The sequence below is a fragment of the Drosophila ananassae genome, chromosome 3R (genome assembly GCF_017639315.1).
Source record: "Drosophila ananassae strain 14024-0371.13 chromosome 3R, ASM1763931v2, whole genome shotgun sequence".
Lineage (NCBI taxonomy): Eukaryota > Metazoa > Arthropoda > Insecta > Diptera > Drosophilidae > Drosophila > Drosophila ananassae.
The window spans coordinates 27,981,261-27,994,949 of NC_057930.1; the positions used below are offsets into that span (position 1 = coordinate 27,981,261).

Below are 13,689 nucleotides of genomic sequence, written 5' to 3' on the forward strand. Positions count from 1 at the left end.
CGTATTTAAATTAGAAAAGATCGAGATATCGATACAAAAATCGATTTTATTTCAACTTCCACCTCTGACTTCCCGCTCCATATTTGTATTCCCGCCAAAATGTCATTTGTTTAGAATAAACTCACTGCAAAAGTCGAAATGGTTGAGACTCCGGAAAAGAATACAACTTCCTCGCCCAGGAAGGGGTCACCGCTGAAGATGTCGCCCCTTAAACGCCAACTGGATATGGATTGTGCTGAAAAACCGGAGTGCAAGAAGGAAAGATCACCCCAGAAGCAGCGACCGGAGGAAAATGCCGACGAGAAGCAGTACTTGAATCTTCTGCGCAGTATCATCAATACTGGGGAGCGTCGCATGGACCGCACCGAAGTCGGTACTTTATCCATCTTCGGATCGCAGATGCGTTTTTCCTTGAGGGGCTGTTTTCCCTTGTTGACCACCAAACGTGTCTTCTTCCGGGCAGTAGCCGAAGAGTTGCTTTGGTTTGTGGCCGGCAAGACGGACGCTAAGCTTTTGCAGGCCAAGAACGTTCACATCTGGGACGGAAACAGCACCAGGGAGTTCCTAGACAAGCTCGGACATACGGACCGTGCCGTTGGAGACTTGGGCCCGGTGTACGGTTTCCAATGGCGGCACTTTGGCGCCGAATATACTACCTGTGACGATGACTACCGTGGAAAGGGTATCGATCAACTAAAGCATGTCATTGACACGATAAAGAAGAATCCTTCGGATAGACGGATCATCATGTCGGCGTGGAATCCTCTGGACATTCCAAAAATGGCATTGCCTCCGTGCCACTGCTTGGCTCAGTTTTATGTCTCTCAGGAGCGCGGCGAACTCTCCTGCCAGCTGTATCAACGAAGCGCCGACATGGGCCTGGGTGTACCCTTCAACATTGCCTCCTATGCCTTGTTGACCTATATGATCGCCCATGTCACTGGTCTAAAGCCTGGTGACTTCGTACACACTATGGGAGACACGCATGTATACCTAAATCACGTGGAGCCACTTCAGGAGCAACTTGAACGCGAGCCGCGGCCCTTCCCCAAACTAGTTATTAAGCGCCAGGTGCAGGACATTGAAGATTTTCGCTACGAGGACTTTGAAATTGTCGATTACAACCCCTATCCAAAGATAAAGATGGACATGGCCATCTAAGGATTGCGCTCATGTATTTTTAGGCGTTGGTTTTGATTTAATTCTGGGCTTAGAGTTCTCGATTAATTACATTTTATTTCTTTTGATTTAATCATCTAATCTCGCACCCATATGTAATTACATTTTATTTCTTTTGATTTAATCAACAAATTTCGCACCCATATGTAATAGAATAAGAGATTGTACGTTCGAATAAAGTATTTTCTGTAATCTCGAATGATTAGTACGTTGTTAAAAAAATAAACGATTTAAACACATCATTTCATAGCTTTATTTGAATAAATTGTTGCTTTCATTCATCATGTGTCGCGTGTGTATGGTGTTTGTAAATTCTCAGAGTAATCCATAATGAAGTATAATTGATTCTTAATAAATCTTGCACAGAGTATACCGTAAATATGCTATATAAATTTACTTGACATTTTCTCCACCTAATAATGCGATTTCCTTCTTTGTTCGTATTGGTTTTCTTGTATTTTTTGCTTTCATTCAAACGTTAATTGAATGAAAATTTGAAGAAAATTGATTTATGTTAATATGAAAGATTTCGACAGTAATTTAATATATAATTTATGCACTTTAATTAAACTGGATTAATTGTTTTCCTTTTTGTTCTGTGATGATTAAAGATAAGTATATATTTGCTACAATACAATACTGTCCACCAATATTTTGACAATGTATATAAATATAACGACGAGAAAGGATCATACTTATTTTTTCGGTATTTAATATATGGCATAATATACTATGCAAGCTAAACCATAGACAAATAGAAATTATTTATTAATTATGTTCATTAACTTATGTTGAGCTTGAAAGAGCGAATGCCACTAGAGTTCTGAGTTGAGTTTAGATTCCATATATATTTTGAATTTTGGCTAAAGTGATTCCAGCTTTCAAGTTTAATTCAATTACCGTTCCCCTTGACATGCGTTTAACAATAGTGCTTAAAATTAGTACCTTTGACTAAGTTCCTTTCGGCTAAGACTTTTATTTAATTAATTTATAATAAACTTTAAGTGTTGTATTTGTTACTTGAACATTTAAACATATATAGAGAACGTCTTCCCACCGAATTGTTATGACGACGAGCACTATTAAAATGGTTTCTTTCTATGTAATATAGTATGTTCCGATAACCGCGATCAGTTAGATAATTCTATATAGGACACAGGAAAACAAAGAGTTTGGATAGAAGACTCTACAAGCTCTCCGGTTGGGAAACTTCCGATGTGTAAATAATGCAACACATTCATGAGCAGGGCTTTCGCTAATTTCGATTCAAGTTCGATTCTCCTAACTTATGTAAGTGTCTCGTAGTAATTATTTTTGTCCACGATTGGTGTGGAGCAGAGGAAACGGTCGTCCGGTTCGACCATTTGTTTAATTTCGAGTTATGTGTTGTTTGAGAAACAGACAGATTTAAAGAGAGCGCGCTGCAGGCATCTGATCCTGTAGATCCTGCAGGCATTTGCACAACCTTTTTGGCTTCAAAACGCGAAGGGACTTCAAGAATTGATTAACAAAGTGAGTGGCAGTTGCTCACTGTGCTTTGCCATTGCATACGTCTTTGGTTTTCGGATTTGTTTCCATTTGTTTTTGGGTGTAAAAGTATAAAAGTGTACTGTAATTAAGCCTTTCACTTGGTAGTTAAAATGGTTTGTAACTCGTCACCTGTCCATTTCTTCACTTTTCGATTTCGATCTCCCGCCGAGAGATCCCTTTTTCATACGAGTAGTCATCCTTTGTTTCAAGATATGCGCTTTGTTTTCTGTTTTCCATTCTTTGTTGGTTTTTCATTTAAATGTTAACATTATTTCGTTTTTATTTTCCCACATGTAAAAATTATCAATTTACTTGCTTGCCCTATATTCTCGATCTTTCTCGATTCATTAGTCTTTTCTGAATTTAGTTAAAAGTTCATTCAGTTATTAGTGATCCTTCCCGGATTTCGTTCTTTTACGTATGTTTCCTATTTCTCCTCTTGAGTGTCTGTCCATCGTCCTGTTCGACTCGAAATCGCCTTTTTCAATTAATCTTGTTTTGTATATTATTGTGCGGTGTTTTTGTTCGTTACCATACCCATTAAGTATTTAATATGTATATATAATATAATATATTGTATATATAGTACTCATGTATATATTTAAATTTTTAAAATACTTTTTGGTTTCCTCCCATTACCTTTATCATTTATAAAACATTTCTTCTTAAAAAATGTATATAATCGATTGCTTTTTGTTGTTCATGCTTTTCAATTACCTTTCGTTCACTGCAATTGCACCTTCCCGGGCAATTGGGCACACGGATCGAATACGGAGCTATTGCCACACATGCGCACAAAAAATTGTGCCTTTATTTTTTACATATTGTATAAAAAACGTTTCATCTTGGTGTTTTCTTTAACTATTCATTAGTATTCTTGCTTTGAAAATTACTGGAAGGTTTTGTTCTAATTTACTGCTTTATAGCCAGAATTACAATTTAGTTTTCAGTCAAGCTTTTGCGCATGATTTGAGTCGGTTTGCGAATGGATAGTATGTATGTGAGAGGCCTGTTCGGTAGCCGGACTTTGGTAGGATAGAAAAGTGGACTAGAGGAATATAAGCCGATGAATTCTACAAACATTAGAATTGGCATTTGGGTTTCTCTATGGACTACGCACATACATACCTAATAATCATAACCATTATGTGTGTGTACAATATCGTTCTATATATCGCTCGGTTTTGGTTTGCAATTAGCTTCAAATAGTATGCAATAAATTTATTTGACTTATACATGAGAGTGGATTTTCGATTTTGAATGCGTCCCATGACTGAGTATTCATCATATTTTCATGGCAATTATGTATAAGTATTTAAAATTTGCAATACACAACATCAATATATTGTTAATCATATGTAATAGTTTTTTATAGTTATAGATTTTTAAGATAAAGATATAGCATAGTTTAGTTTCGTAACATTGCGATATTTATCTATCGGGGTTTCTTCTAAAAAAAGGAAATTGGGGTAGTGTGGAAATTAAGGGTTGAAGTAAAAATTGTGTCTTGTTGTAGGAATATTCCAGAAGATACCATGTTTTTTAAATTTAAATAATATATTCGAAGCACCGTATCAAACTATGTCTGTTTCAATCTTGCCTTGCTCGAGCCTTGTTGATGGCTGAACATTTTCGTTTCCCCCTTTTACATTTTCATTTAAAAATTTACTTTTAATTTGGCCATTTTTTTAAAGTTATTTTATTTATGTTAAACTATTGCTGTGAAAGTGGGCTTAAACAAATTCGTTTTAATGAAACGCATTGTCTTCTACACGTACAATATGTTACTAACTCTTCGCCTGGCTTGCGTTACTCTGTTCGACTAGGGAGGGACTTTCTTATGAACCTTGTTATCAGATCTATAACATATTCTTGAATGGCATGCTTAGAGTTTGTAGCTGGCGTTGATTTGATCTCCTCAAGCGTTGATCACTTGCTTCTTGATTTTCTCTCACTGTTTGGATTGGTATTATATTCCGTTTCCTGTTTCAATTTTTCTTAAACATTTATTCGTTGTATTCGAAAAATTCTGTTTGGGATACTTTCACTAAGTACATGTGGCCATTCATTTGTCAACTGATTCTGCTACCAACATTTAGGGGTATAGGCCTATAGTTACGTGTTTAATGAAGAATAAATAGCGATTAACATAGGGGAGTGCAAAGGGGTTCCTGGGCAACGGAACAAATATTACGATAGAATAAAGAGTTTGAGTACAATATTATGCATACATCTTTTATTTTAGCAAAAAGTTATACATTAAATATATAAAACATAAACATATGTATGTCTTGTTTGTTTTGCTTTGTGTAATTCCTATTTATTCCGCATTCCGCATTGTCTTCTTGCAAAATGGTTTGACTATAAGCCAAACGTTTCTGTTTAAACATTCAGTTCTGTTTCGTATCTCAATTTATACATTTATTTATAGCTTAAATATTTGTCAAGTTTGCTTTTCATTCTTTGGTGGATTGTTGGCTTCAACGCCTTCAAATTTCACTTAATATTCTCCGTTTAAAACATCCCATTGAGTATATCCTCCTTCTAAATCTCAAACAAAAACTTAACTACAGATTTAGCAAGTTTCTTTTCTATTATCGTTTTGGAAGCTTTTATTTTGCAAGAGATGACTAGCAGCGTTAAAAACTGCAACTAAATTGCATCCTATAATGTTTTAATGATGGCTTTCAAGCCTAACCTAAGAAAAACCAGAAATTAGAATAGTTTCTCATATCAAAAAACGGGAAATATTTGAAACATGGGTTACTATCTTTATATAGCGTGATAAACAAAAAAAACGTAGGACTCGGAAAATGAATGCCCCAGATAAGATAATTTTACAAAACGGCTGACATACGTTCTCCGTCACAAGAGACGGTTGCAACACACTAAGCAATCGTCGCTTCTAAGATGGCTCAGAAAGTGGCCACAATCTTAGGGTTTAATCTAATAGAACCAATTGGACCAGGCGGACATATACCCGTTGCTACTGTTGGCGTTTTTGTTGCCAGAACTGCCACCGGGGGCATTGGTTACCGGATGCCCCAGGCCTAGTCCGATGCCTCCATTGGTTCGCTGGCTTATTGAGCTAGTTGAGCTGTTGCTGGGTGTAGCTGCGGCAGCAGCGCTGTTGGCCACGTTAGTTAAGAACTGGGCGAACTCCTGCTGCAGCTGCAGTTGCTGCTGCAACAACTCAAAGTGATTTTGGGGCTTGTTGTATACAAATTTCGTTGAGGTCTTGAGGATGTTGGTCGACGATGACGGTGACGAAAATGTGGAGGTGGTGGCAGTGGCTCCAGTAGCATCGCCGTTGGACTCGTGGTGGCCATTACTGCTACGAATAGTTGCTGTTGTTGATGCTACGGTAGATGATGTTGCTGAGTCGCTACTAACTGGCCTCTTCGGGGGAGGCAATATTTGTTGCTTGTTACTCGAGTTCGTTGGCTTCGGCTTGTTCGTGTTGCTATTGTTACTAGGGATGTTGCTGTTGTGCTGTCTGTTGTTGCTATGATTAGCGTATTTGCCAAATGGATAGGCCGCAGTGCAGTTGTTGTGGTTCGTGTTTTTGATGTTGCCCATGGTGCTGTGGTGGTGTTGATTGTGGAGCACTAGACCATTGGCCGCCAAAGCCGCCGCCGTCGCATTGGCATTGACAACAGCAGCCAACTTTGTTAATAATTACGTTTGCTTGTTCTTGTTGGTCTTGAAGCTGACCTGAAGTACACGGTTGCCGAGTGTATAACCGTTTAGTGACTGAATGGCTAGCACAGCCTCCTCGTAGTTGGTCATTGTAACAAATCCGAATCCCTTACATTTATTGCTTTGAAGATCACGAATCACCTGTTGGAATATTGTATACAATGAAAGTTATATGCAAATAAAAAGGCATGCCACAAGTCCTCAAGGGCTTCCATACACCATATTCCATATATTTGTTTGTGTATACCCACCTTGACTGACTGCACAGCTCCAAAAGGTCCAAATAGCTGCCATAACACGTTCTCCTCCGTCTCGGGTGCCAAGTTGTACACGAAAATACACCACCCGGAGCTGGCAATTGTGTTGCCTTGGATCATACCGTTGGTGATCAGATCGCTTGTCAACGGAGAGTAGCGTGAGATTACAGAGCTAGGGATCAAAAAGCAAATTTCGGCTTAAGGACTCATATAATTACGTCGTGACTGACCTGTAGCGGCCAGCGTTAGGATGGATGGCTGCTGCAGCGGCTGCGGCTGCTGCTCCTGCAGCGGCATTCGCCGGAAATGCTCGACCGCCCCTCGCGTTCTGGGGGGCTATGTAGGCTGCCAGCGGTTGCATGCTGTTCTTGTTGCTACTGGGATTGTTGGCGAACTTGACGGTGATTGGTTCGGTGGAATTCTTTGGTGTGGTACCATTTAGCTCCTTGATTGCACGATCGGCTTCAAAGCGCTGATCGAAGCGTATGAAACCAACGCCCTTGGAGAGACCTGAAAGGAGCAACATATCGTTAAAATGTGTTACTAAAAGAAAACTCGAAAGCACAGGTTTTAAGAAGAATCAACACAAGAATTAAGCTAATGCAATCTAATTTAAACTTTTACAAATCAATGAAAGTGTAGGCTTTTATAAATTATAACATCACGGCTTTCATGAAGGTGTATTTACAAGGTGGATTAGTCTTTACCCAATAACATGTGTCTTAACTTTCAATCTAATGAAGAATACCAACGAGATTGAAACTGAATATGTACAAAAATGTCTAATGAATAAAATACCTATGAAATGAAATTTTAAATGGGAGAAATCCAAGTTTATTTTCGCATGCTTTTCTAGAATCAACTTCCATCCAAACTTTTTACAGTCAGTCATAAAACTATATGAGAGCTCTTTAGAATTAGTGTTGGGGTTATTATTTTGTCTGTAAGCTTCATGTGCGATGAACAGCAATCAGAAACAGTTAAACGTAAGAAAATTAAAACTAAAAACATACCCTGTGCATGTTCATCTTATTTGGTTTGAATATTACATGTAAAAATAAGATAAGGTTGCATTAAATATAATTCAGAAATAAAAGCAAGGAGAGTATATGTGTGTTTCATGGATCGCCAGCAACATTTCAAATTGTGCAATCTAGGGGCTTATCATAAATTTAGAGATTTCTCTTTATTGATTTCGGGATGACATGCTCCGTCAAATTAAATGAAACAAAAGTTAAAAATTATAGTTTCTCCAACCCAAAGAGTTTGGTTTATCGAATACTGAAACTGGTTTTGAAGTTGGCAACTTACCAGTGATATTATCACATAGTATGCGCGAAGTTATGATCTTGCCGTATGGACTGAACAATGATTCCAAATCGGACTGAGTCATATTCTTTGGAAGACCCGATACATAGAGATTTGCACCCTTGATGCTCTCGGAACTGGGGCGAGCAATAGAGACCTTGATAGTTTTGTTCTGAAGCCGCAAGCCATTCAAGGCGTTTATAGCCTTTTCCGCATCCTCCTGCTTCACGTAGTTGACGAAGCCATAGCCCAAGCTTTGACCTAAAATAATGGTTAATAATTTTATAAATACAGGATTTTTTAGCAACTGCTTACCTGTCACCTTGTCGCGGATCAATTTACAGCTCTCCACCTCACCAAAACTAACGAACAGTGATCGTATTTCGTCCTGGGACATAGTCTGCGGTAAGTAATTCACAATCAGGTTGGTCTTGGGATCCGGTTCATTGTTATTATTGTTGTTGGCGGCCGAGTTATTATTGTTGTTGTTGTTTTGGGCCGCACTATTGGCCCCACACTGTCCGCCAGTTGTGTTTGTTGTGGATCCAGCTGACGACGACACTGGAGTGGCGGGTGTGGAGCCGCCGTTTGTTTGAGCTTGGCTGTTGGTGCCATTGTTGGATGCCGTCGATCCTGGGCCTGATCCGGTGGTGCTATTGGTACCGCCAGCTCCCGAAGGTTGTTGCTGTTGTTGTTGAACGGCTACCTGTCCTTCAACCATGATTATGCTACTGCTGGAAAGTATTTGAAGTTAATAATTGATAAACAAATGAGAATATAAGCTTAAATCAATTACAAACGTTTCAGACAATTTGCTAATCCATGGGCTCTGGGTGAAACGTTTGTATTCGGTGCGGTCAAAATAATACACTTGTTTTTTACTTCAAAATGCTGTTTTTCTCATTAGTCTTGGGCCCAACTTTTTAAGCATTTCTATTACTGTAACCGCAAAGCTTTGACTTTGAGACAATTAATCATTACGGCTTCTTTCTCGAAAACTTGGCCAAGAGACAGAATCAAAGAGGGAGAAGTTCAATAAGTGTCTGTAGATATAATACTGCTATAAAGTCTGAAAAAGAGGCAACTTTTAGAATTGATTTAGAGGCGAATCTGAGACCGGGCTTACCCTTTTTAGATGCACACGCCAAGCAACCAAATTGCCTAATGTTTGATTTTCTGTAGCCTAGTTTTAAGCGCGCCGGGATGATTCCCCACTGCTTACTGGCATCCAGTGCGTATGAGAAATAACTACGGGCCAAAGTTTACTGAAATGAAACAAAGAAACCAGACCAAATAAAATTGCAATGAAAAAATCAATTATTTAATTAAATTTAAATGAAATGCGGGTCTAGTTCAAGCTTTCCGCGCGCTGGCTCGTATTTTCCAATGTTTATCTGGGGGAAACAACAGAAGTAGACTACTTTTATAAGAAACCCTATAAATGCCGACATTTTTTGTTGTTCTTCTCGTTGGGGTTAGCAAATTTCCTGGTTGGCAGACATTTTCACAGACCTCTTGTTGAGTATAAGGAGGTCTGTGTACTTCCCACGATCTATACACTGTGTGGTCATTATTATATTTCAAATATTCTTTAGAAATTGGATAAAATCAATGCGAAGAACAGTATTTTGCCATCGTAAATTCATATTTTCCCTTTGACTCTGTGTGCTTTTGCATATTGTGGCAACAATCAAACAAAAGCTAATATTTTAAAAATAAACAAACAGAGTGAGAAAACGCAAATGCTAAGAATGTGCCTCTGCGTAGCCGGCAAGATTAAACATTCGAAAATATGTATTTTTAAAACAATAAAAACCCAGTCGCAGCTGATGAGGAGAGAGATGCTGCCGATCTTGAATGCGTATTTTGAGGTTAAGTAAGCACCCAGCCGAACTACAAAAGTTTCCATTTTTTCTCAAGAAAGTCGAAATTTTAAAATATTTTTCGGATTATATAAAGCCTGCATGTTTACCTGTTCGCCTTATTTCGCACCAAAATGAAATTTAACTCATCGCTGATTTCCGATTTTCGGCGTGATTATGAAACGATTTTCTTCGGATATTTTGGTTTTATATTTTTAGTAATAACCGCACCAATTCGAGGCAGATTGAGAAAACTCTTCCCAAAACAAAGCGACAAACAAAACAATTTCGATTTCGAAGTACGATAAAACGATCAAATAATATTAGGATAATATTTTTGCATCCAATTCGATTTGTGTACTTATTAAAAATGAATAAATTAATAAAACGCAAACTTGAAACTAATTCGTAATAAGAATAATAATAATAAGGAAATAAACCGAACGGAAAGTAGAAAAGAACGCGTTCCTGCAACTCAACAGAACAGAAATAAACTGATTTGGCGAGCGGCGTGGAAATTATTTTTATGCCAGTCGCCTACGAAGGCAAATATATTGTTCGCCCAAGAATCGGGAAAACAACGATGGGGGATATGAGAGAGAGCCACCTTGTTGGCCAGAACTCATAGTAGTTTGCTCTTTGCCAGCACATGGGACATGGGAGATGTCCGTCCGTTTGGAATGGATCACAACATTCACGAAATATATGTATGTATGTACATATATAGCTACTATATGTTCGTGCGCTTATAGCCGTAAGGTGGATGCATGGGAGGAGGTAATTTATAATTGGATTTTACGCAAACACATATATTTACATACGCGGTATTTCTGTAATTGCGCTATAAGATTTTGTTAAAATTCAATAGTTTTGATTGTCAAGGGAGACAGCTGTTATTATGGAAAGCTGGAAAAAAAGAAACTCAGTTGGGAAGCGGAGCGTCTACTTTGCGAAACAGTTGTTTAAACTGCAAGACACAGACCCTAAAAGATGGATTGTCGAGTTGCATTAAGTTTAAACACAGGGCTCTATCGATATGTATTAGGAAAGATGATCCATATCTTTTGAAGATTGAATTTTACGAAACTATTTATTTGTGAAAGTTTTGAAGTCAACATTTTAGTTCTTCAGCTGCAGGATCTTCAAAATATCTTTAAATTATTTAAATTACAATATGAATTTACAATTTTCATATTATTACCATATGAAGCTTTTGAAATTTCGAAAATAAATTCAAAACTTTCTATTTACACTTTATCCTTAAATCCTAAGACTCTATATAAATTATATTAAGCTGTCGTTCTATATCAAATATATATTTAGATGTATGATTAAGAATAGTAATATTTCATTCACAAACTTTCGAAAATTGTTTTCTGGCAATTTATGGATAAAAGCACTGCCCATCTATCCACGTTTGCATGTGTGGGAAGAGCGCAACTATTGCATTTGCATGCAAAGAGTCATTCAAAGTGCAGGAACAAAACAAAAAAGTGACACACCTTGCAACAGAGACTAGGAGAGCAGGAGAAAATGCTGAGAAAAGGAACGGACAAAAAGAAAAGAGGAGCATCTAAGGCTAACGGTTTCAGGGAGCCACACATTTGGGTGCGGCAAAATAAACAGGAGATATACCAGAAAAAAGAGAAAGAGGGACCGCCTACAACCTGCACCGGAAGCGCAGCAGTCAGCTGAGCGCGCCCCAAGATATGCAATGGAAAGAGAGGGCTAGTCGAGCTCTGAGAGCCAAGCTTAGCTGCAAGCATCGGTTGCTCCGACGATGGGGGACAGAAAGTGGGGTTTACGAAGCGGTGCTTTGAGATCAGGGGCGCTGTCAATTGCACTTCAAAACGTAATCGAAAAATATGTATTTATAGTTAAAGAAAATATCCAGCATATTCAAAGCCTATATGTTACTGCCAAGGATAAAAAGGATTCGTTTTGTTGAAACTCAACAGGGAACAATTCCCAAATATATTGTTAGTCAAGATCCTAGTAGCTTCACCATGCTAAATATATTTATTTGAAAACAATTAACAGTCTTGATAATTTTTGTACCGTGCTACCATTAAGCCACTTTAGGAAATATGGGGTGGGCCCTGTCCAAATTAAACTCCGCTCCTGGGCCTCGTTCTTTTTTAGGTTAAATGGCGGCTGCAGGATGCCGGCGCTGCACGAAACCCAGATGCACTGATGTGTGTGTAGGCGGCAAATGTATGTACATCTGAGTGTAGAGAAATGGCGATTCTGTCCACTGCGAGCAGCCCCATTGAAACCCGTTTTACTATCGCCATAGCGAGGGGCGGCGGGTGTGCATTTCTCTTTTCACACATATACTTACTGACGTACATGTATGCATTGAAAAAATCGACTTTGGGTGTGGGCACTTTGAAATAAAATGCTGTAACTATTTTCGTTGCTTGATTTGTTCGCTTACGTTTCTGTAAGCGCCGGAAAGTATTCCGTCTTTCCGTCTTTTATTTCACAACTTTACGTTAACGCTGGTGAAGAATTGAGGAATTTTTCAGTCGTAGCAAATTATGATTTTCAAAAACTAAGTTCGGCACAGACGTTGAAGGCTTTCGAACTGAATCCGATATACATATGTATTTGTATTTGTATTGAAACACTTTTGCAATGGGCACATATATGTATATCCGTGGGCACAATTGTGTAAGTATGCAAGATACCGATATATAACAATTCAGAAACGACGGAGAATCAAAAAACACAACTTGCTGCCGGAGAGTGCAAGAACTAAATGTGTTCGATTGCCGCCAGGATAGCTGCAGCAAGGACTGCAGCGAAGTGGCTCCTTCTCCCGGCGTACAGTCGAGTACGCCGAGAGAGTGAGATAAAAGCCTAGCATAACTGCGTAGTTTTGCAGTGGAACGCACTGTGGGGTAAAATGCGTCCTCCAACATCGAAAGTCCGGAAGATTATGTTCGAGATGACTATACCGATTTAATTAAGTGTATTGTAATAATTAAAAGAAAATAGTTTATTTAATTCAATTACCATTCCAGATTTAAAAGCTCAATTTGTTCAACTTACTGATCCCTTTTTATTAAAATCTATTACTTAATATCCCTTCCTGAATTTTAAAACTTAGTGCACTATAAAATTCAATTTTCACATTGTTCCCGCGCAAGTCTATGGGAGGCCCAAATACAAAATGGAGAGCTTGCAAATGTTGCTCCAACAATAACAACAAACTTGGAGCTGCAAGTTGCGCAGGCTGCAATATAACGGTACTCACTCTCTGGCAATTACTGGCGCTCTCTTTAGTCGGTACTTAGCCGAATGTACCCTACATTCGTTTGCAAAACATAAACAAGGAAATGCAGCCGTAAACACGAAACGAATTGCGGTAGGTTCTTTTCCACAGAACGCTCCGAGAGTCGGAAGCCGGCCGCTTCGGGCCGGTCGGGAAAGAGAGTCGCACTGCACCAAAACAAATATTTGAACAAGGAATGGAAAGCTGGCTTCCTGCAGAGCCAAAGCTGTATATACCCTTTCAGATATTTAAAGGTAACTCTAAGATAGTCATTTTATAACGGTACATGGCAGGATGGAACGGAATCTACAGGATACTGAATACATTTTTAAGGATATCATTTCAAATAAAAGCTTTTCGGTTGGAAGTAATTATAATCCAATCTCCGTAAAACTTCCTATAAATCATACTCCTTTGTTGTCGTCCTTTTGAAACAGAGAAACAGTTATGCCCACTGAAAGGGTATAACAACAACCACATCGAAGAGCAGCTTGAGAAAGAGAGCGAGAGCAGTTTGGCGAGCTCAACTTGACATCATTTGTGTCAAAAGACCATTGAACTCTGTAGAATATCCCCC

The 13,689-nt window shown here is 38.6% G+C and overlaps 2 protein-coding genes across 2 annotated transcripts; one reads left to right on the top strand and one right to left on the bottom strand.

Moving 5' to 3' along the window:
• Positions 1-70: 70 nt before the first annotated feature.
• On the top strand, positions 71-1,434 carry LOC6497722 (thymidylate synthase). The gene has a single exon (XM_001961451.4). It carries the CDS (start codon positions 139-141, stop codon positions 1,159-1,161), a length of 1,023 nt encoding a protein of 340 aa, XP_001961487.1. The 5' UTR covers positions 71-138; the 3' UTR covers positions 1,162-1,434.
• A 3,489-nt stretch (positions 1,435-4,923) lies between these two features.
• Positions 4,924-10,336, bottom strand: LOC6497807 (ELAV-like protein 2). Its single transcript, XM_001961450.4, is given in 8 exon segments — positions 4,924-6,549; positions 6,660-6,837; positions 6,896-7,175; positions 7,977-8,234; positions 8,289-8,707; positions 8,955-9,042; positions 9,100-9,238; positions 9,946-10,336. Coding segments are annotated over 5 exon segments (2,016 nt in total). The 5' UTR covers positions 8,695-8,707; positions 8,955-9,042; positions 9,100-9,238; positions 9,946-10,336; the 3' UTR covers positions 4,924-5,655.
• Positions 10,337-13,689: the final 3,353 nt, after the last annotated feature.

Coding starts and splice junctions, on each gene's coding strand:
- LOC6497722 (XM_001961451.4), top strand. CDS start 139: ATGGTTGAGACTCCGGAAAAGAATACAACTTCCTCGCCCAGGAAGGGG.